General features: G+C 32.1%; 3 protein-coding genes across 4 annotated transcripts; 1 reads left to right on the top strand and 2 right to left on the bottom strand.

Annotated features, from left to right (window-relative positions):
• Nucleotides 1-10,867: 10,867 nt before the first annotated feature.
• Nucleotides 10,868-13,782, bottom strand: LOC128197364 (uncharacterized). Of its 2 annotated transcripts, XM_052878957.1 has the most exons (3): nucleotides 13,330-13,782; nucleotides 11,163-11,223; nucleotides 10,868-11,090 (listed from the first exon to the last, which is right to left on the bottom strand). In XM_052878957.1, the coding sequence occupies exons 1-2, from the start codon at nucleotides 13,606-13,608 to the stop codon at nucleotides 11,167-11,169; spliced, it is 336 nt and encodes a 111-aa protein (XP_052734917.1). In that variant the 5' UTR covers nucleotides 13,609-13,782; the 3' UTR covers nucleotides 10,868-11,090; nucleotides 11,163-11,166. The 2 variants fall into 2 exon arrangements, with proteins under 2 accessions (XP_052734917.1, XP_052734918.1); XM_052878958.1 differs by lacking the exons at nucleotides 10,868-11,090; nucleotides 11,163-11,223 and adding an exon at nucleotides 11,943-12,075.
• On the top strand, nucleotides 11,856-12,918 carry LOC108342536 (NADPH-dependent alkenal/one oxidoreductase, chloroplastic-like). The gene is made up of 3 exons (XM_052878956.1): nucleotides 11,856-12,110; nucleotides 12,233-12,416; nucleotides 12,590-12,918. Exons 1-2 carry the CDS (start codon nucleotides 11,856-11,858, stop codon nucleotides 12,362-12,364), a joined length of 387 nt encoding a protein of 128 aa, XP_052734916.1. The 3' UTR covers nucleotides 12,365-12,416; nucleotides 12,590-12,918.
• Nucleotides 13,783-19,103: 5,321 nt separating the features above from the next.
• Nucleotides 19,104-20,971, bottom strand: LOC108342313 (cationic peroxidase 2). The gene is made up of 3 exons (XM_017580071.2): nucleotides 20,431-20,971; nucleotides 19,963-20,125; nucleotides 19,104-19,684 (listed from the first exon to the last, which is right to left on the bottom strand). The coding sequence occupies exons 1-3, from the start codon at nucleotides 20,827-20,829 to the stop codon at nucleotides 19,290-19,292; spliced, it is 957 nt and encodes a 318-aa protein (XP_017435560.1). The 5' UTR covers nucleotides 20,830-20,971; the 3' UTR covers nucleotides 19,104-19,289.
• Between the last annotated feature and the right edge of the window lie 705 nt (nucleotides 20,972-21,676).

Raw genomic sequence — 21,676 nt, 5'->3', positions numbered from 1 at the left:
TCTTTTCTATCTTTAAAATATAAACACATTTTAATGTTTTCCTCGACACATCTCGTTGTCATGATCAGTTAGTGCGTGAATCAATTAGCACACAATCACCGAATATTAATTGCGTTAAATGTTAAAAAACAAGAGCGTTTGTAATAGCTTGATTCAGTTGGAATACGTGGTCTTTAAAACATGACACTATTTGTAGTTTGAGATTTAGTTTAAATCCTTTGGTTCCTATTTATGTGGATTTTTCTCAGTTTGATCATCTTTTTAAAATTTTCAATTAAGTCCTTATAAGTGTTAATTTGAATTAATTGAGCCACTGTTGTTAAATTTAGTTAACGGAGTTAAGCTTTTGCACAGGTGAAAGATTGATATGTCAAATTTTTAAAACGTGGCATACTGAGAGCTGAATATGTGGAATTTAGCAACTTTTTAAATTTTAATAATATGAATTTCTGAAATGGGATTTAAGGTTCATAGAAGAGGAAGAAGAAGCTACAGGTAACAAAGAAGATGAAAGTAAATCTGTCATTAAATGGACAGAGGATGACCAAAAGAACCTCATGGATCTAGGAAATTTAGAGCTGAAAAAGAACACGCGGTTGGAGAAACTTATTGCCAGAAGAAGAAAGGAGATTGATATCTCAGAAGAATCTAATAGACTTAGACTTTACTGATATTCCCAGTAAAAACCCAACCCAGAAAAACCCAAACAGCATCCAGAGCACCATCGTGAATCTCCTCGCGTGATCTCCTTCTTTCACCTGTAATTCCCAAAATCCAGAAAACGCAAAAAAAAAAAAACAAACTGCCACTCTCCCTGAAATCGCGAGTCTTCTCCTCCATCACCGTCGCACAACCCAGAATCGCATCAGCCTACATCGCGCCACCTTCACTTGCAGATCCAGAAAAGCCAGAAGCGTTGTAACCACCAAGAACTTCTTCTCCATAGATCGTGACGCAAACCCTGCAAGAAACCACTTCTTAGAATCGCGCCACCGCTTCCATGTTCTTCCTCCTCCAGAGATTTCGAAACCTACAAGGAAAGCAAAGAACCAGAAATAGAAGCAGGATCTCCCACGTCGCGGTAGTGCACCATCTCCCCTTCGCGGCGTAGAAGCAGGAACAATTTTCCCCAATTTGCTGAAATGCAATTGAGATGGATTTGATCAACAACCCTGATCTCGTTGCCACTGACGTCGTCGTCTCCTTTAAGTCCGCCATTTGGTTCTGGATGACCCCACAGTCCCCCAAGCCTTCCTTCCACAACAACCTTGACTGCCACTCCCAGACTCCATTAGGAAATTCGCTGCTTAATCTCCATCCCTTCGTTTGATCTATAACCACTTCTCAGATTTTTAATCCCATTCAATTTGATTGAACCCTAAATCCCATTTCAGAAATCCCTAATATTATATTATTACATTTTACCAAAATTCCACGCAGGCCTAAACCATGCGTTAAATAAATTAGACACATCAACCTCCCATTTCAACTCTCACCATGCCACGTCTTAAAAAATTAAACACATCAACCTCCCATCTATGCACAAACTTAACCCCGTTAAATAAATTTAACGACATGGACTCAATCGATTCAAATTAACACTTTTAAATACTCATTTGAGAATTCTAACAAGAAGAGGATCAAATTGGGAAAAACTCACATAAATAGCGACAACTAAAGGGTTTAAACCTTTGATATTTTAATATGGTTTTCTTATGTAAAGTTGATTCCATTAAACACAAATGTTATGTTTAAATCCGAACTTATTCCTTTGAGTGGAAGATTTTGGATTTTCTTTTGGTTCGAATTAGATTTCGGAATTTAAAATAAGTTTATTTCGACAAGTTTCTATTGATTTAACCATTGAGGACTTTCTTTCATCTTTAAATAATGTTTCATGGTTGAATATTGTGAAGAAGATGAACAAGAGAGTTATATTTTTTTAAGTGAGTTGGTTTGGTTTTGGACTCATTAGTCGGTATAGAGCGAATGTCAAAGGTAAATCTTAAAACAAACTATTGATTAATTACGAATATAATGACATTAAAAGTGTGTTTGTGATATAGTATCAAACATTTTGAATATAATAATATATTTCTATCGCGAAATAACATCCATTAATTTTTTATAATATTAATGGATCCAACTGATACTTCTTATATTTTTAACAACATTAAAATAAAAAAACCAGATCATTTCAACAGTTACATTTTAAAATATATATTTTAATATGTGGTTGCTTGAGAGGACAATATTACATTAAAACCTTGAACGTATAACTTTTTTTTTCTCCTACAATTTTCTCGCAGAGGTGTTTTATTATTTACTCTTTATCGAAAATGGTATATATTAGCCCAATTTGAATTTGATAATCGTTGTACGCAAAAAATATATTAAATATTAGATATGATAATTTTTTGGTTACATGACTTATATATAATCTCTTTTTAATATATTTCAATCGAATAAAATCAAATTGTATTTATTGATAAATGTATTTTTCTAACCAACGGAACAATTAAATTAATAAAATATTTTTTATTGAAAAAGAAAGTAAGATTGTATTTATATATTAACTGTTTTTTTTTTTAATAAAAGAACGTTTATAACTCAAAGTTATTTTCAACTACCAATAAATTTGTCTCTAACTAAAAGAATTATAAAATATTAAAGTAAATAATATATTTGATTGATGCAGATGTAAGTTCTTGAAAAGTTTGCACATTTGATTAGAAACTAGACAAATTAAATATACTAGAACAAGGAATCCGAAAAAGAAAAAAAGAAGTGAAAAGCACTAGCATTTTGATATTATATAAAGAATGACAATAATTGTGAAAATAATTGTGCGATAGTATATCTTGATATTCATGATTAGAAGCATAACATGCACGTGAATTTAATTTGCATGTATGAACGCACGACTTCTGATATCTTCCTGTAATTATTAATTAAGTAGTTAGGCAAACGGTAACAGGTGGGTCCTCTTTGACAAATACTAAGTTAAGTTAAGCATATTCATTTTATTATGTGTGTGACACGTCAACGTTTTAAAAACTATTCCTTAATTCACGCCTTGTGACACGAGTATTTATATTTGATTTTGAGGGAGATTAACTTGAAGAAAGAAAACACTTTTAAATTAACTATTATTCTCAAACATTTTTCATTTTTGCTTGTCTAAATAAATTAATCACAACTAATTTTCTTGAATTAATAAAAAATATATGAACGACATGATGTTGTATATATTGTATTCTATTTTGAGGTTTTATTAACATGAAATAGAGGCCGAGAGCACAACATATATTGCATGATGGGAAAAACAGAGCCCAAAAAACTTGCTGCTCGTCAGCAAGAAAAAAAAATATCAAGTCATGTGCATTAATACATATTCAAATTTTATACTTAAATAACACTAATAATTATATATTTTTCAAATAGATATGATAGTACTTATATTAATGAATAAATCTTAATAATATCCCTTAGCAAAAATAAATTACCTAAAAAATAAAAAACAGTACAAACCAATGTTATAATAACATTATTTGAAACTAAGATAAAAAAAATATAAATGACTAGAATGATTTATAAAAAAAAAATTGGTAACATAATTTATACCAATTTTCGAATTATTAATAAATATATATTTTAAATAGAATTTTAAAATTTAGAAAAAGGTACTTTTTTAATTGCCTTTCCAGAGACTGGTTTGGGCCGAATTTTGTCGATTCCGGAAAAATCCAATTTATGTAATGATCGGATCGAATACTTTGTTGATTTCCGGTTCGACCGGTCAAATCCATCCTCCAGGAAATCCGATTTTCAAAACCATAATTATAATTAAGTAATTTTAACACGTAACTAATTTATTCAGTATTGAGTGCAATAAAATTTAAAATTAATGGAGATTTATAGTTTGAAAACTCTTTTTTGTCAATATCATCTGCATATTTATCATTGAAAATATTGTATATGTAATGAAATATGTAACAAATATACTGTTTTCATATAATTTGATATTTTCAATGAAATATTCTTTTGTTATGATTTTTAAATGCTTTCAGTTCGAAAAACAAAATAGCAAAGTAAATGAATCGGATTGTCAGTCATTTATCAACCAAGCAATCGACGGATCAAAAATAATAATTAATGAATAATTAATTAGAGTAATAAAAGTCATTAATTGATAATTAATAAGAATAATAAAGGTTATTAATGAGCGATTAATGGATCAAACTTAATTAAAGACTTATTACGAGGTTATAAATATAGGTTTGAGGTTGAGATAATATATATTTTTCCTAACCCATTCTTATTATGGAATCATTAAGTAAAATCACTTATTTCAGAGTGCTTCCTGCATGTAATTTTCAGACAGACTGAACGACTCAACGACATATATAAACTATTTGATGATCAAAGTTTAGAAGTATAAGACAATTAAGCAAGGAGACATATCCTCGATTCAATAACCTAAACAAACTACAATACATATCTATAATACATATTAAATTCTCTTGACCTTAGACTAAATTCCAATTAAAGAGGAAAACAAATAGTTATGAAGTTTCAAGTCATTTTTTATTTTTATAAAGTGGTTTTAATATAGGTTTAAATTCTTTAGTTGTCCCTATTTATGTATGGTTTTTTCATTTTGATTCTCTTATTAAAATCTCCAATGAAGTCCTTAAAAGTGTTAATTTGTACTAATTGAGCTCCTGCCGTTAAATTTAATTAACGAGGTTAAGTTTTTGTACAGGTAGGAGGTTGATGTGTCAATTTTTTGAAACGTGGCATGCTGATGTGAGAGTAACGTGCTTGTGAACCTCTCTGATTGTTTTTTCCAATTTTTCATATAGTCACTGGAGTTCATTGTTCCCTCCACCACCAACGCAAACCCTCACGCCACCGCAAGAAGAAGCCATCGCGAGACGAAGCTCCTCGCTTCATCTCCTTTATCACGAAACACTTCCTCGCAACCTGCAAAACCTGAAACACAGAAAGCCCCAAATCTCTTCGCACCAGAAACCCTAAATTGCGACTTCGCTCATCTTCCAACCACCGTGACGGAGCAACTCCTCCTTTATCGCGAGCAATCATCTTTGCTGACATGCAAATCGCGAGCAACCACCTCGAGCCTCTCACACTACCAGAGCAACACAACCACCAGGGTTTTTTCATTACCACAATCACATGGGATGCAAATCACGAAACTTTTCCCTTCGCCCAAATCATGAAATCACGAAACAACTCCTCTTTGTAAAACCCAAAGTCGTGCCTCTTTTGCTTTCTACCTTGACCACTATCAGACCTGAAATCTGAAATAGCATCTCTACGATTTCCAAAGCTATTTTCCTTTATAAGCATCCCAGAAAAACCGAAACTCTTCCCTCCAAGTTCAACATTTCTCTCCACCATGCCAGCCGAACAAACCGCTCCCATTATTGTTGTCCTCGACAATGACCAAGAAGAAAAATGAAACAAAACAAAGGAAATGAAAACCTAAAGCTTGTGCGAAAAATAAAAAGCGTAACTGAAGTTAAAGAAAGGAGGACTATTGGATTGATAGCTTTAGAAGGGAAGCGTACATATTTACACAGAATGCTGAGAATGGAGAAGAAGATTGGGATTGGGAATGGCGAGAAGATGTAAAAAGGAGAAGAAGATGGCCAAATGTCACGTTTCAACTCTATACATGCCAGGTTTAAAGAAATTAACACGTCATCCTCTCACCTGTGTAAAAACTTAACTCCGTTAACTAAATTTAACGGCAGTGGCTCAATTGATTCAAATTAGCACTTATAAGGACTCAATTGGGGATTTTCATAAGAAGGGAATCAAAATGGGAAAACCCCACATAAATAAGGACAACTAAAGGGTTTAAACCTTTAATATATGCATTCTTCAACACAATAAAATCATAACATTATCCACATTTTCTACTCTTATTATTCAGTGTCTTAAAATTATTGATTAAGAAATGAATGGTTTAATTAGAAATAGTATGAGATGATTCACAACTACAAAAATATGCTATATAACAAAATCTATATCTTTTGTTCTTAATTAGTATCCAACATTTTTAAATGTTTTCTTTAGTCTAACTAGTTTGAAACTAGTACTTCCTACAACGGATTGGGTCATGCTCATAATTTAAGAGCTTAATATTACAACTAACACATTCATTAAATATTAAATATTGAAAAAAAAAATAGTATTAACCAGAGCCATGATAAAAATAAGATTTACTTTTTTTATTTTTTTTAATTATATCACATATTCTATAAATTTATCATTTTTTAAATATATGTTTTAAAAGTAATTAAGGTGTTTATTGTGACACCCGGGCACTGATAAGGGTGGGGAGTGATCGCCGATGCAAGAGACACGAAGTGCAAGGGGCACAAACAAGGAGCGGCTCCTGGCAAACGTCCAGTGGAAGGGGCACATGGATGAATCGAACATACACCGGAATGAGAGGGATCTAGAGACTGTATAGGTATGGGACTATACAGTTGAAGGATAGCTTAAAGGGGTTGATTTTGCTACTCATATCACCAAAAATGCATTTGTTTTTCGGTAGCCTAACCCATAAGAACTACATGGTTAAGCGTGCTTAGCCTGGAGTAATTTAGGGATGGGTGACCTTCTGAGAAGTTTTCCTGGAAAGTGTGCGAGTGAGGACAAAGCACATTGGAAAGCCTTGTGGTGATATGTGGGGGCAGTCAATATTCCTGTAAGTTGTCGGGGAGTTACAAGTGGTATCAGAACCTAGCCTCTACCAGTACGGTGTGGTTCGAGGACGAACCATGCGGAAGCTGGTGGGCATGTGACACCTGGGCACTGACGAGGGCGGGGAGTGATCGTCGGTGCAAGAGGCACGAAGTGCAAGGGGCACAAACAAGGAGCGACTCCTAAGGACAATAGGTATGGGACTATACAGTTGAATGATAACTTAAAGGGGTTGATTTGGCTACTTATATCACCAAAAATGCATTTGCTTTTCGGTAGCCTAACCCATAAGAACTCCATGGTTAAGTGTGCTTAGCCTGGAGTAATTTAGGGATGAGTGACCTTCTAGGAGGTGTATATGTGGGATGCTAATTGTTTTTATTTTAATGATGTGGAATAGATTATGTGGTGATAACATTTTGTGACGTGGAATTTTCTAATTTTTGAATTAAAAGAAACTGAATTTTTCATATTGGGAGAATTACCCCTCTCTTCGAATTAACATTTATGGAAAGAAATTCAAGAAAACTGTGAGTGGTCCTTCGAATTAGGGTTCATTGACGAAAATGGATAATGATATCTTATTCATGTTCTTCTTCAACGATGGTAGAAATCACAAGTAACAGCAACGCCCTCACTTCCTCTGACGACGTTGGCGGCGATGTTGTCTCCTCCCACACACCCCATGGGTTCGACTTGAATCTCTCGACACTGCTCACGGAGTTCTTGCTGCTGGTGGGGTTCGAGTTCAGGAAAAAAATAGATGAAGGTGACGAGCAAGAGGTGGAAGCTTAAGCCATGCTGAGATAGTGAGATTAAGTGGTTGGGGAATCTATATGCAAACTTCTTCATAATCGAGTAATGATTTCAAAATTGATGGGTGGCTCACACTAAAAGATTGTCAAATAATACAAACTCTGCAGTATGAGATATTGAAGATGTCGCTTTGAAATACGTTTTGATTCAACTATCAACCAAACTGTTGGACCCCCCAATAAATTGTGGACAAAGCTCTTCAACAGTTTCATTGAGTAATATGCCATAAAATAATTTATTTTTTTTCTAAAGAAACAGAGTCCAACATTAGTAGCTGATGTTTTTTTATCGTGTTTTAAACTGTATAGAATTTTAAGATAGTAAAAGCTTACTTTTTTTTTGCTTTGGTTTCCTAAGATATTAGTTAGCTTCTTTGCTTTGGTTTCCTAAGATATTAGTTAGCTTCTTTGCTTTGGTTTCCTCGTCCTTAAGACATAATTCAAATTTACCTCAAATTTTAGAAGGGAAATGAAAAAGCTCCCTTTAATGAGATCAATATAAAAAGATGCATGAGACAAAAAAACATAAATAACACATGCATGTACATCTCTTCTTTGGGAACCAAAAAGTAAGTAGCACCCATAGAAACGGATGAGAGGGTGAAAAGCAGAGCCATAAAAGTTAAGAATCGAACATAAATTACATGAGACTTAACACTTGTATCTCATCTGTTTGCAGTTTCTGAATTTCTTTTTTTTTAGTTTTATTTAAAACTAAAGTTCATGCCAATAAAATTAAAACCAAAAACAACTAAAATTTCTAAATTTCCAATGCACGAACTTAATGTTTGCTTAAAAGCCTTGGAAACTTCAATAAGTTTGTCAGTGTCTGGTATAAGGCAATTCCAGATTCACATATGGAGGAGAACTGAAATTTTCTTGTGCAGAGGATTGGACTTAAGAAGAAGTTCACTTTTGGGATTCAAGGTCTCTTCAATAAACTCATAATCTACATCTTTTAGGTTAAAGGCAATCTGCACCCTCAGGGCATAAGCGTCGTTAGTGCCCTATTAAGTGTTTTCGGATAGAACCCGTTTTTGGGTGTAGCGAAGCTCTATACGCCGACGCATAGTTTGCAAAAATGGAGATTCTATGAAGTAGGGAATGATGGTTCTGTCCCTTTATGTGGTCACTATTTCCATCAAGATTACCATGGTTAGGAGACGAACTTGAAGTACGAACATCAACTTCTTCCTCCATAACCGATGGCCAAGGAACCCTAATTGCTTCCGCTACCCACTCACAGTTTCCCCAAATTCTTTTCAAAATTCTTTATTTCAAACAAAGGGGTTGGGTTGAATTAAAGTTTCCCATACTTTTTTAATTAAAAATTAAAAATTAAACTTAAGATATGCTTATTACCACATATTTTATTCCACCTCATTAAAAAACACACAATCAGCATGCCACGTATACACCACTTAAATGACGTTTGTCCAATTTAACGGTAAGCCTCTATTTGTTTTAATTTTTCAAAAATAAGGACCCAATTGAGAAAACGAATAAGAAGGGGACCTATTTGAAATTCTGGACGAAAAAAAAGACCTACCGAAACATTAAACCTAAATTTCTAGTTGGAACAATTTCAGAAATATAAAAACCCGTGAGATATTCTGAAAAGGCAACTTCTCAGGAAAGAAAATTTTGGTGAAATAGTGTGAATACCCAAACTAATGAATTGCTCACCATGTTGAGCCTCAAGGGCAACTTCGGTATCAAGTGCCAAAGCTTTAAAATAATGCTTGTTCAAGCTTTGACATGATCTTCAAAACCTTGACACAAAACCTTTTTAACTTTGTTCCGTTTGCCTGTCCATTTTCCTGCAATCTACGACGAAGTTCATCCAAAAGGCTTTCCCCATGGATTATCAATGAATCAACGTAGCCGTCGCGGGATGAGAATAAGGACTTCATTATTTCCCTAAACATATCAACAACCTCCAGTCGTAGAAAATGTGGCATGTTAGGATCACACAACACATCTAAAATATAGTCAGCTATATCATTTGCAATCCACAGTGCTCTTCGAAATATAGCTTTTAAGAACCCAGATTTGATTTGAGATTTGTCATTGTTAAAATACTCCTCTACTACGTCGAAGATGTTGGAAGTCCCACATCGACTAGAGTTAAGGTCAATTCATAGTTTATAAATGGATGTAAACCTCACCTTACAAGCCGATTTTATAGGATTGAGTTAGGCTTTAAAATCCACTTTCTAACATGGTATCAGAGCGGGGTCAATCCCGCTCTGGTTTCTGTCTCGTAGCCATCATCCGCTGTTGCCATCGTCGGCCACCGGCCGGTTTCAAAACTTGTCACTCCTTTTGGAAGAAAGTTCTCTCTAATCGATTTTTTGCCTAATTTTTGTTCTAGGATAACGAGCTAATTAAGAATCCTTTATTTTTGTTAACCTAATCGCTCTTTTGATTTTGGAAAAAATATCTTTATCAATATACTCTTTCTTTTACACATTTATCGCTACCCCAAAATACCAAAAGATAATGGAAAATAGCTATATAGCCCAATCTGCTGTCAAAGAACTCATGATGTTTTTGGAAGCGAACCCATTAGAGGATATTAGTCTTATTTTATCATCATTATATTGTGTCAAAGGTTACCCTATTTATCATGATTATATTGTGTCAAGGGTTACCTTATTTATCATGATTATATTGTGTCTAGGGTTACCCTATTTTATCATGATTATATTGTGTCTAGAGTTACCTATTTATCATGTACTCTTGTATTAATTTATTCTTATAAATAGAAGATTATGAGGGGATCAATAAGAGTCATGGTTAGAGTCTATCCTAACGATATTTGTTGTTTGTTGGGCATATTGTTTCACCCGCTATCGAACCACCCATTAAAATGTCTAATTTCACGCTCGATATGTATATACCTCGACGTGAGATGGTGTGTTGGAAGTCTCATATCCACTAGAGTTAAGGTCAATTCATAATTAATGAGTGGGTACAAATCTCACCTTATAAGCCGGTTTTATAGAATTGAGTTTTCACTTTCTTGGGAGAGAGACAAAACCATTTCGTCTCTGTTTAGTAATTTCCAAAATCCATAAGGTAGATTCCTCATTTTAAATGCTTCTGAAACTAGGTTCAGACTTTTTTTTTTCAACAGCAAAACACGAATCTAGATGTCTGTGTTAATAACCCACAATACTTGGATGAGTTTATATATAATCACCACTAAAATAATTAAATACCTAGAGGCGTGTTGGTCAAAAGAATTATTGATAATTTAAAAGATTTCCCACCAAAATAACAAGAGTGTTGGGAGGACCTAGCAATCAAAACATTCATTTTATAAAGAAAACTCAAGATTATATGCAAACCTTTTCTACTAAAGTCAATATTATATAAGCTGCATGTGTCTATATGCAATGGATATATTACTGTCTATATCAATTCTTTTAGGTAAGGAGTATTTTTATCTTTATCATACTCCATTGTAAGTCTTCCTGAGAATGCTAAAGATTTGTAAGCCAGCAAACGGCCCAATAGACGAAAGTTTACTTCCTGTAATTTCACAAGGAGATACAAATATTAATATAGATCTAAAACAAAATAACTTTGCCATTAATTTCTTACCTTATCATTCGTTGAAGTCACATCCTGCAAACTCACTTGTTGCAAAGCCTACTTCTACACACTGAAAAAGAAATAAAAAAATATTATTTTAGTAAAAGATCAGCCAACAAATATTGAAAACATCAAGCATATTCTAACGGCTAAAATAAAAGATAAAGCATATTCCAACACTCTAATACCCAAAACAATAATATTACACAATATCACAAACATCTGTGGACGAAGAAAAACATCAAGCATAAGTAAGTAATGCATCGCCTAAACACAAACTTGGCAGTAGAATTGAGTATAATTTACTAAACTGAACTAAAGTTAAACTAATTAAATTATTTTATAGTTCAAATTAAACAAATTCAACTTTAATAATTTTAGGGCAGTTAACTGGGTTAACTGCGTGTCTTTGATTTCTTTTCTTTCACCACGGTCAAAGATGGATTTTCTGCCGCCATCGCTGGCTCTTTCTCTCTGCCGCCGCCCATCCCTCCTCCCATCTCCCTCGATTAGCTCTATGGGGCTTCTTCATCGGCTCCCTTCAGATTTTTTTCTATCACCACCGTCACAGATTTTCTACCGCCATCGGAGGTCCGCTGCTCTCTTCCTCCCCGCCGTCGTTCATCCCTCCTCCCATCTCTCTATTAGCCTTCTAGGGTTTCCTCATCAGCTTCATTTTCCTTCACTTTCCGGGAAAACAGAATGCCAGTTAAATCTATGATCTGGAAGATGTTGGTAAAGGCTCAGGCTACTGCACCTGCTTCTTCTGAGGTTGTGAAACTCACACCTGTGCCTTATGAGATGAAGGCATGGGTGTATGGGGAATATGGGGGCGTGGATGTTTTGAAGCTGGACTCCAATGTTGCTGTGCCTGATGGGAAAGAGGATCAGGTCCTTGTCAAAGTTGCTGCTGCTCTTAACCCTGTTGACGCCAAGAGAAAGCAGGGAAAGTTTAAGGTCACTGATTCTTCTCTTCCGGTCATTCACTTTCTTTTAACTTTATTTATTTTCTCTTCTCTTTTTCTCTGTGTGTATATTAACTGGGTAATGAAATCAAATTTGGTTTTCTTTGTTCATAGACTGTTCTGGGCTATGATGTTGCGGGAGTGCTGGTGAAGGTTGGTAGTGAAGTGAAGGACTTTAAAGTGGGTGATGAAGTGTATGGAAATGTAAATAAAGCTTTAGAAGTTGTATGGATTTTCTCCTGGTAAATCTATTCTTGTTCTAAATGGTTCTGGAGGAGTTGGAAGCCTAGTCATTCAGGTATTTACTCTCTAAATTGCTTCTAACAGTATTTTAAAGATTCTCCCCTCTTTGCATGATACATATCAAATAACTTTTACATATGATATCAAATGGTATATAAAGATTTTGCTTCTTAAGCAATGAACGATCGGTGACTAAATAATTTTATTGTTATCCTCAACGACCTACAGCTAGCTAAGCAAGTCTTTGGAGCTTCTGAGAGTGGCTGCCACTTCAAGCACTAGAAATTTGGACTTATTGAAAAGCTTGGGAGCTGATTTGGCTATTGACTACATAATAGGTTTCTTTCTTGGGGGTCAGGTTGTTTACAGGTATGATGTATTCAGGTTTGAGGTAACTCTGTTGGCCTCAAACAGAACATTCTTTGTTTTTTTTTTCTTTTGTTGGCATGTAAATGTTTATGTCCCTTTGGTTGAACTTGCATTTTAGTTCTTTCCGTGATACAAGAAGATCTTTGTTACTCTGCACTTATTATGCAGAATCTGTTGGTCCTGACGGTCGAAACAAACTTTGAATGAATATTAATGATAACTTCACGAGTGTAAAATGCTTAGGTTTGGGAAATTGGTGGGGTGATTATGCTTGTCTATGACATCAAAATGAGTGAGGTAATTGTACTTGTCATACCAAATTATGCAATACTTAAGACTCTCATTTCTGTGTAAGTGTGCAGTACTTAAAGAATTGTCTGCAAAAACTATACGAGGACATCAAATTTCTTGAAATAAGTTATATGAATCTATGAGCCACTTTCTTTATCTGTATTCTTTGTCACAGTGAAACAAAATTTAAAATGAAAGATAAAGAAAGATTTAAAATTTGACTAACATAAAGACTAAATCAAATTCGAACATCCAGCAAATATTGAAAACTATTCGAACATTTAAAATGAAAGATAAAGATCACAAACCTCTGTGGACTTAGAAAGACCGCTGACGAGCCTTTGAACGGCGTATTTCACAGCCGGCGCACAATTATCCGATTCGTCGTCATTCTCCTCACGCGCATTATAAGCGCTTTGGACTGCCTTTAACTCTAACACCGTTTGCTTTGCGGCGGCTTTCCTCGCCGCCCTTGACGCCGCCGCGAGGTCCCTGAATGCAGCAATGTGGAACACCGGGCGAGCGCCGCCGCCGGTACTAGGCACGGCTTGCGGTTGTGATGACGTAGGGCGCTGCTCTTCGACCATTGGTTTTACGGAAGGTTCTTGCTGAGTGTTTTTGGTTTCTTCTGTTGGGGAGAATCGGCGGTCGTACGGCGCCGCTCTTCGTCCGAATCTTTGCGCTTATTGTTGACCTTCACGGCGGTATTCTTGGTATCCTTATTCTTTTTCAGCGGGAGAATCGTCCTCGGTAACGTAACTTACTTTTCAGCAATGTAGTTTACTTAATAAACATACATTCAAAGTGTTTTTGTCTTGTAAAAAACACCTCATTTATTTCTTATTTTGAAATAAGTAAAACAATATATAAATTATTTTTTATGTTAATTTCATAATACATAATTTTTCAATATTTAAAATACATGTTGTATATTTATAGTAAATAATTTTAATTATAATATAGAACAATTTAGAAAAGTAAGACTAGATTTTTAAAAAACTAATTAAAAACGACAGTGTAAATAGAGTTGAAAGAAGAAAGCCTAAAATCTAAAAGATTTTTTCTAGTTACAGGTATACTGTGTGAAATTACAACTTTAATTAAGATTAAAACAAAAAAGAGATTCGTTTAACTGAGTGTAAGAAAAAAAAATGTCATATATTTTAAATCCCATTTTCTAATTTATAACCAATAGATACATTTAAAAAAATTGAGAGAAAAAAAAAGTCACTGGCGTTTAGTAAAATACCATACCAAGTTACCTCTCTTTTTTTCTTGTAAATATATATTTGTGAATTAGGCAAACCAAATCAATTTAGTATTATGAAAAAAAAATAAAATGTGTGAAATGCAATCTATCTATCAAACCAAGAAAACCAAAAAAATTCTTTTGAATTAAATATTTAAAAGGTTTAATGTTTATGTAGGTTCTTATTTTCGTTCCCAATCTCGTTTTGTTCTTTTTTGGCATTTCAATTGGATTCTTTATTTGTAAAATTGAAACAATTAGAGATCAATCATCAATTTGGAGAAACAGTCGTTTAAGTTTGAGTTACGTGACATGGTCAGTATATTCATTAATCTCACATTGCATTAAAATATATATTTTAATATATATGGTTGTTTGAGAAGACAATATTACATTTAAAACCTTGAAAGTATAATTTTTTTCCTACAGTCTTCTCATAAAGGTGTTTTTTATTTAATATTGGAAAAATTATTTTGAGAGTTATTTTATTTTTCGTTAGCTCATCTGTATTAAATATTTCATTTTATCGAAAGTGGTATATATTAACCCAATTTGAATTTGATAATCATTGTACCGAAAATATATATTAAATTTTAGATATGATACTTTTTTGGTTATTACATGACTTAGATATAATCTCTTTTTAATATATTTCAATCGAATAAATCAAATTGTAATTATTAATAAATGTATTTTTCTAACCAACGGAACAATAAAAATTACTAAAAAATATTGAAAAAAAGGTTGTATTTATAATATTAAATGTTATATTTTTTAATAAAAAACCCTTTAAAAGTTATTTTCAACTACCAATAAATTTGTCTCTAACTAAAAGAATTAGAAAATATTAAAGTAATAATATATTTTATTGATGCAATGTAAGTTCTTGAAAAGTTTGCACATTTGGTTAGAAACTAGACAAATTAAATATACCAGAACAAGAAATCCGAAAAAGAAAAAAGAAATGAAAACCACTAACATTTTGATGTGATATAAAGAATGACAATAATTGTGGAAATAATTGAGCCATAGTATATCTTGATATTCATGATTAGAAGCATAACATGCACGTGAATTTAAATTGCATGTATGAACCCACGACTTCTGATATCTTCCTGTAATTATTAATTAAGTAGTTAGGCAAACGGTAACAGGTGGGTCCTCTTTGACAAGTACTAACTTAAGCATATCCACTTTATACATGTTTGTGGGACACGTCAACGTCTTCCAAACTATCCCTTAATTCACGCCTTATGACAGGAGTATTTATATTTGATTTTGAGGGAGATTAACTTGGAAAAAAATAATAAAACTTTTCAAAAAAACTCAAGTCAGTTAATTTTTTTTAACATAATAAACATAAATGATTATAAAATAAGTATTGTATAGACTTATGATTTTATTGAAATAATAATCATCTCAAACATAGAATAATAAATTGTCGATTTATATGGATATTATTTAAATAGATACAAATTTAGATTGTTTTGTGTTAAAAAGACTTATTAAATTTTATTATTTCTTATTTTTTAGTATTTTTATTGAATCAGATAAGAATAATATTTATTTTTGTTAGAAATCTCACGTCGACGAGAGATAAGGTCAATTTATAATATATAAGTGGGTGCAAACCTCACCTTACAAGCTAGTTTTGTGGGATTGAGTTAGGCTTAAAACCACTTTTTAATATGGTATCAGAGCTCAGGTTTAGAGTCTATCCTAGCGATATTTCTTGTTTCTCGGGCATTTCTATTTCACCCGCTATCAGGCCGTTATCGGACCACCCAATTCTATTATCACGTTCGATATGTCTATACCTCGACGTGAAGGGTGTGTGTTGGAAGTTTCACATCGACTAGAGATAAGGCTAATTTATAATATATATATATATATATATATATATATATATATATATATATATATATATATATATATATATATATATATATATATATATATATATATATATATATATATAAGTGGGGTGCAAACCTCACTTTACAAGTCGGTTTTCGGACCATCCAATTATACTATCATGCTCGAGATGTCTATACCTCGCGTGAAGGGGTATGTTGAAAGTCTTACATTAACTAGAGATAAGGTCAATTTATAATATATAAGTGGGGTGCAAACCTCACCTTACAAACCGGATTTGTGGAGTTGAGTTAGGTTTAAAACCACTTTCTAATAATTTTATTTTTGTAAATATGAGTAATGAAAATTTTAATGGAAACACTTTTTAAAAAAGTAAAGTAGTGAATAATGTCCTGTTCTAGTGGGAAAAATGCAACTACTAAAAAAAATCTAATATTGTGTTTGGATAGTTATATTTAGGAATTTATTAGAAAGTTAGAAAGAAACCCCGCCAAATTATAACATATAATTTACAGGCTGTGAGATTGAGTTAGACTTAAAACTCACTTTCTAATATAATCTATTTTGACAACGGTGAATAAAACTGAAAAAAAAATGTTTTTGTTGCTTTTATTTAGGAATTTAAATTGAAATGAATTTTACCAATTGAATTTGTCTAAACACGAAATTAATTATTCCCTTAACTAGTGACAAAGACTGTTCTCGTCTTATATTTACACCACCACTTGTCTCTCTGCATGTACATACCTTGAGTCAACCTATATATTTTGTACCCTTATGCTATTTTTCTCAACGAATGGTATTCGCAACAATAAAATAAACAAATATCGTTTTTTAATAATAATCAACAAGAATAAATTAACTATTATTCTCAAACATTTTTCATTTTTGCTTGTCTAAATAAATGAATCACAACTAATTTTCTTGAATTAATAAAAAATATATGAACGACATGACGTTGTATTGTGTTCTATTTTGAGGTTTTATTATCATGAAATAGAGGCCAAGGAGCACAACATATATTGCATGATGAGGAAAACACAGTCCAAAAAGCTTGCTGCTCGTCGGCAAGAAAAAAATATTAATGTCCATTAATACATATTCAAATTTTATGCTTAAATAACACTAATAATTATATATTTTATAAATAGATATCATATTACTTATATTAACGAATAAATCTTAATACTATCTGTTTCGGTTGAATTTGTCCGAGAGTTGGTCGTTCTTTTTTGCTCTGCTCTCTTTTGATCTTCAATCCTTCCCGAAAACGCGATCCACTCCAACGGTTTGTTGACCTGCAGAAGACACTCGGACGCTCAAGTCAAATATGTTTCACAAGGAGGTCTATATTTTATTAGGATAGAAAAATCATCATTGTACTTGAAAATCAGTTGTCTACTTAAGGCTTGTTACAGCCACATCCATTGATTAACCATTAGTGCAATCCATTGATTAACCATTAGTGCAATATATTTTAGGTAATCAAACCCAATAATTAATCATTAATGTCCTATATTTGTAGAGCGTAACCTATTAATACATGCTTAATGACAATCAATTCCGATCGGTATACTTCATATAATACACTATCCCTTAGCAAAAATAAACTTACCTAAAAAATAAAAATAAAAAGTACAAACCAATGTTATAGTAAAATTATTTGAAAGTAAGATAAAAAAAAATATGAATGACTATGATTTATAAACAAAAAAATTGATAACATAATTTATACCAATTTTTGAATTATTAATAAATATATATTTTAAATCAAATTTTAAAATTTAGAAAAAGGTACTTTTTTTTAATTACCTTTCCTGACCGGTTTGGGCCGAATTTTGTAGATTCCGGAAAAATCCAATTTATGTAATGATCGGATCGAATACTTTGCTGATTTCCGGTTCGACCGGTCAAATCCATCCAGCAAATCCGATTTTCAAAACCATAATTATAATTAAGTAATTTTAACACATAACTAATTTATTCAATATTGAGTACAATAAAATTTAAATTAATGGAGATTTATATTTTGAAACTCTTTTTTGTCAAATCATCTACATATTTATCATTGAAAATATTGTATATGTAATGAAATATGTAATAAATATACTGTTTTAATATAATTCGATATTTTCAATCAGATATTCTTTTGTTATGATTTTTAAATGCTTTCAGTTCGAAAAACAAAATACCAACATCATTGATATCAACACTAATGTCGATCACCACAAGTAAAAAGATTATAATATGCATAATTTTTTATTTATTTTTGGAATTAGCAAAATGAAAAAACCAGCTTAGTATTCCAATTATATATATATATATATATATATATATATATATATATATATATATATAATATTTTTTAATATCTAATCCCATCACTATCATTTATCTGCAACAAATAAATTTTGTGCATAATTTTCTTCTAGGCCTTAAATGATTGATGGTTAAGGCAACGACCTATTAATCAAAGGGTCTATGTTCCATAATTTCAAATCACTGTATAATATTTTAATTTCAAGGTTTACTTATGAATAAAAAAAGAAAAAAAATGAAATTTAATTAATTAGTTGAATAAAAATCAGATTAACATCTGAGCTTTCATACAGGAATAAGAAAATAATATTCAAAGTTATTTAACTTATTCACATGCAGTTTATGCATTTAACATTATAACGTTAAATATATATATATATATATATATATATATATATATAAATATTTTTATAATTTTTTTACAACGTGATAGTTTGTGATTAATCTGGTTGAAATATAGTGGCACATTATATAAAGTAGTTAAAAAATTATTAACTTATCATTATTTATATATATATATATATATATATATATATATATATATATATATATATATATATATATATATATATATATATATATATATATATATATATATATATATATATATATAATCTCTTAAAATTGATTATTCGAATATGAAATGTAAAACACATACTATTTTTTTAACTTGTTATTGCTTTATTTATCCAGTGACGAAGCAAAGCACAGTTTATAGTCGTAGTAGACATGAAAGAACTTAAGGGGGTGCAATGAAGTTTGATCTGAGAAGCTCCAAGAACAGTATGCAGTAACAGAGGTCGATGGAAGTAGAGAAAATAGTGATTAATTTATAGCAGAACATTTGTTGCGAATTTCACCGTCATCACCCTGTTTGACACCAATGTTGCTCATCTTAACCATAGAGTTGCCGAATTGGTAGTTGAAAAGAGCGGTGGCTAAGTATTTCTGAACAAAGGGTCTTGTGGAAGGATCAGTCCAAAGCGCTTGATCAGAACGGAGAATTCCACGCCCTCTCTTCAGGTGAGCAAAGTACGAAGTGTCGAATTTGAATTGGCTATCAGTGTCCAGTGCCACTCGTTTCGTTGGCTGGTTTTGTGGGCAAATCTGTCGCAGAAATGGAAGAAACGAAGGGTCGATTGAAGGATCAGTGGTGCCATTAGGGTTGTATATTCTGTCTGCAAAAGATTGGCAAGCTGATGTGCCTATTGTATGTCCACCTATACCATTTCACAAACAACAAAAATCATGTTTTCATCCGATACAGCGAGTGGAACAATATATTTAAGAAATAAAAAATATTGCAAACATAAATTCTAAACATGACTCTGATATCATTTAAAAGTGAACCTTAACTCAATCTATAGAATTGATTTATAGAGTGAAGTTTATATCTATTTATAAACTAAGAATTAGTCTTATTTTTTATTTTAGTTGGAAGTGGAAGTTCCTGTGAGAGAAAGCGATAAGAGTGTATTTAATTGATGAATGAAAGTACCAACAAGAACGACGAGGTCTAGGGTGTTGAGACCCTTATCAGAAAACTTAGTCTTCTGCACAGAGACAGTATCGTTAGGACCAGGCAAATTAAGGGCTTCGCTTCCAATTGAAACCCTTCCATCTTTGCGTCCTGTTGGCACTTTCCAACTTCTTCCACCACTCTGCATGCAACCAATATAAAAGTTTCCAACTTTAATTTTTTTTATAAAAGTTAATTATAAAAAATTAATCTTCTTCACAAGATGTTTCATGTTAGTTCATATTTTATTTCAATACCTTTTGTATAAAATTTAAGTTCAAATTAATCTTTTGTATTAATTAAATGATGTGACTGTTATTTTATTTCTATTTTCACTAAGAGTTATAGGAAGTGTATACATGTAAAATTGTCAAGTATATTAGGTAATTATAAAAGGATGGTTTATTTAATTTTATAAAAGTAGAGTTTAGCTAATTTAAATTTTACCAGAACAACAGAATCACGAGCAGCAAGAGCAAGGATATCAGCACAGGACACAACACCAGGGCAGCGAGCTTCGAGCTTTTCCTTTGCATCGTCAATAACCTCGTATCCTCTGAGATTAAGGTTTGGGCGTGCTGTTCTCTCGGTAGCAGAGCCAGCAATGAGAACAGAAGCATCACAACCTCGGACAAAGCAATCATGGAAGTGCAGCCTGAGTATGGCAGCAGCCAAAGTAGGGTCAGACCTAACGTGGGACTCAACTGTGGAGGTAACAATGGATTCAGCAGCTGGACATGTTCTGGAATAGAACCCTACACGCGTCAAATGCCCATGCACTGTGTTCACAACAGCAGCAGCAACCAAAATTACCAACTTTAGAAGCATAGCACCCTCCATTTTCATTAAGGAATATTTATATATATGTATACAATGGCTGTAGTAGTTTTGAGGATTGAGAGTGTGAAGGTTTATGCATGTATTTATGGAGATTTCGTTTCTTTGGGAGCCATTATTGAGAGAATGAGTAAGCAAAACCCAACTAATACATATATTAATTACGTACCATCCTCTACTGTACTACAAATTGAACAAGTCTCATACTTGCATCTTTTAGAATAGGTAAACCCTATTGTATTAAACAATTATATGTAATTTGTATTCAAATATTAAAAATATGTTCCTTTTAATTTTTTAATTTGCATAACATATAATTAATAAAAAGCTCTTTTAATATAGTAATTGGTGTTTTTAGAACATTAATTGAGAACACCTGTATCAGGTTGACGGAATACCTGAATTAAATTTATACGTCAATGAACTGAAAAACAGAGGTGAATTATTTCTAAACAAGACTATTTGAAGTATAAATTTTTTTAAACAGGATGTTTTCAAAGTTTGATTATACTTTAAAATGCTTCATGTTCAATTTATATATCTTTATTTAATTAATTCTAGCTTTACTCTCTTAAATATAACATTTTTGGACCATAAGCCTTCTTAATTTTTTTTCCGGCATAAAAGTGAAAATAATTAATTCCGTGGGTCTAGCATATGGAAAAGTTTTTGCATAATTAATTTAGGATCAATGATTATAATGTTTAGATAAATATCACTTTCCCAAAAAGAAAAAAAAAAGAAAAAAAAAAGAGTTTTGTTTTATAAAGTAATTGCTTCATTTTTTTTATTTTTTTTTGTTCTAGAGGTATTTATGAAAAATGTGTCCAAACTTACCTATATAGAAATTACTTTA

Source organism: Vigna angularis, chromosome 6, assembly GCF_016808095.1.
Source record: "Vigna angularis cultivar LongXiaoDou No.4 chromosome 6, ASM1680809v1, whole genome shotgun sequence".
Lineage (NCBI taxonomy): Eukaryota > Viridiplantae > Streptophyta > Magnoliopsida > Fabales > Fabaceae > Vigna > Vigna angularis.
Note: the sequence above shows the minus strand (reverse complement) of the source record. Positions and strands in the feature narration are given on the sequence as shown.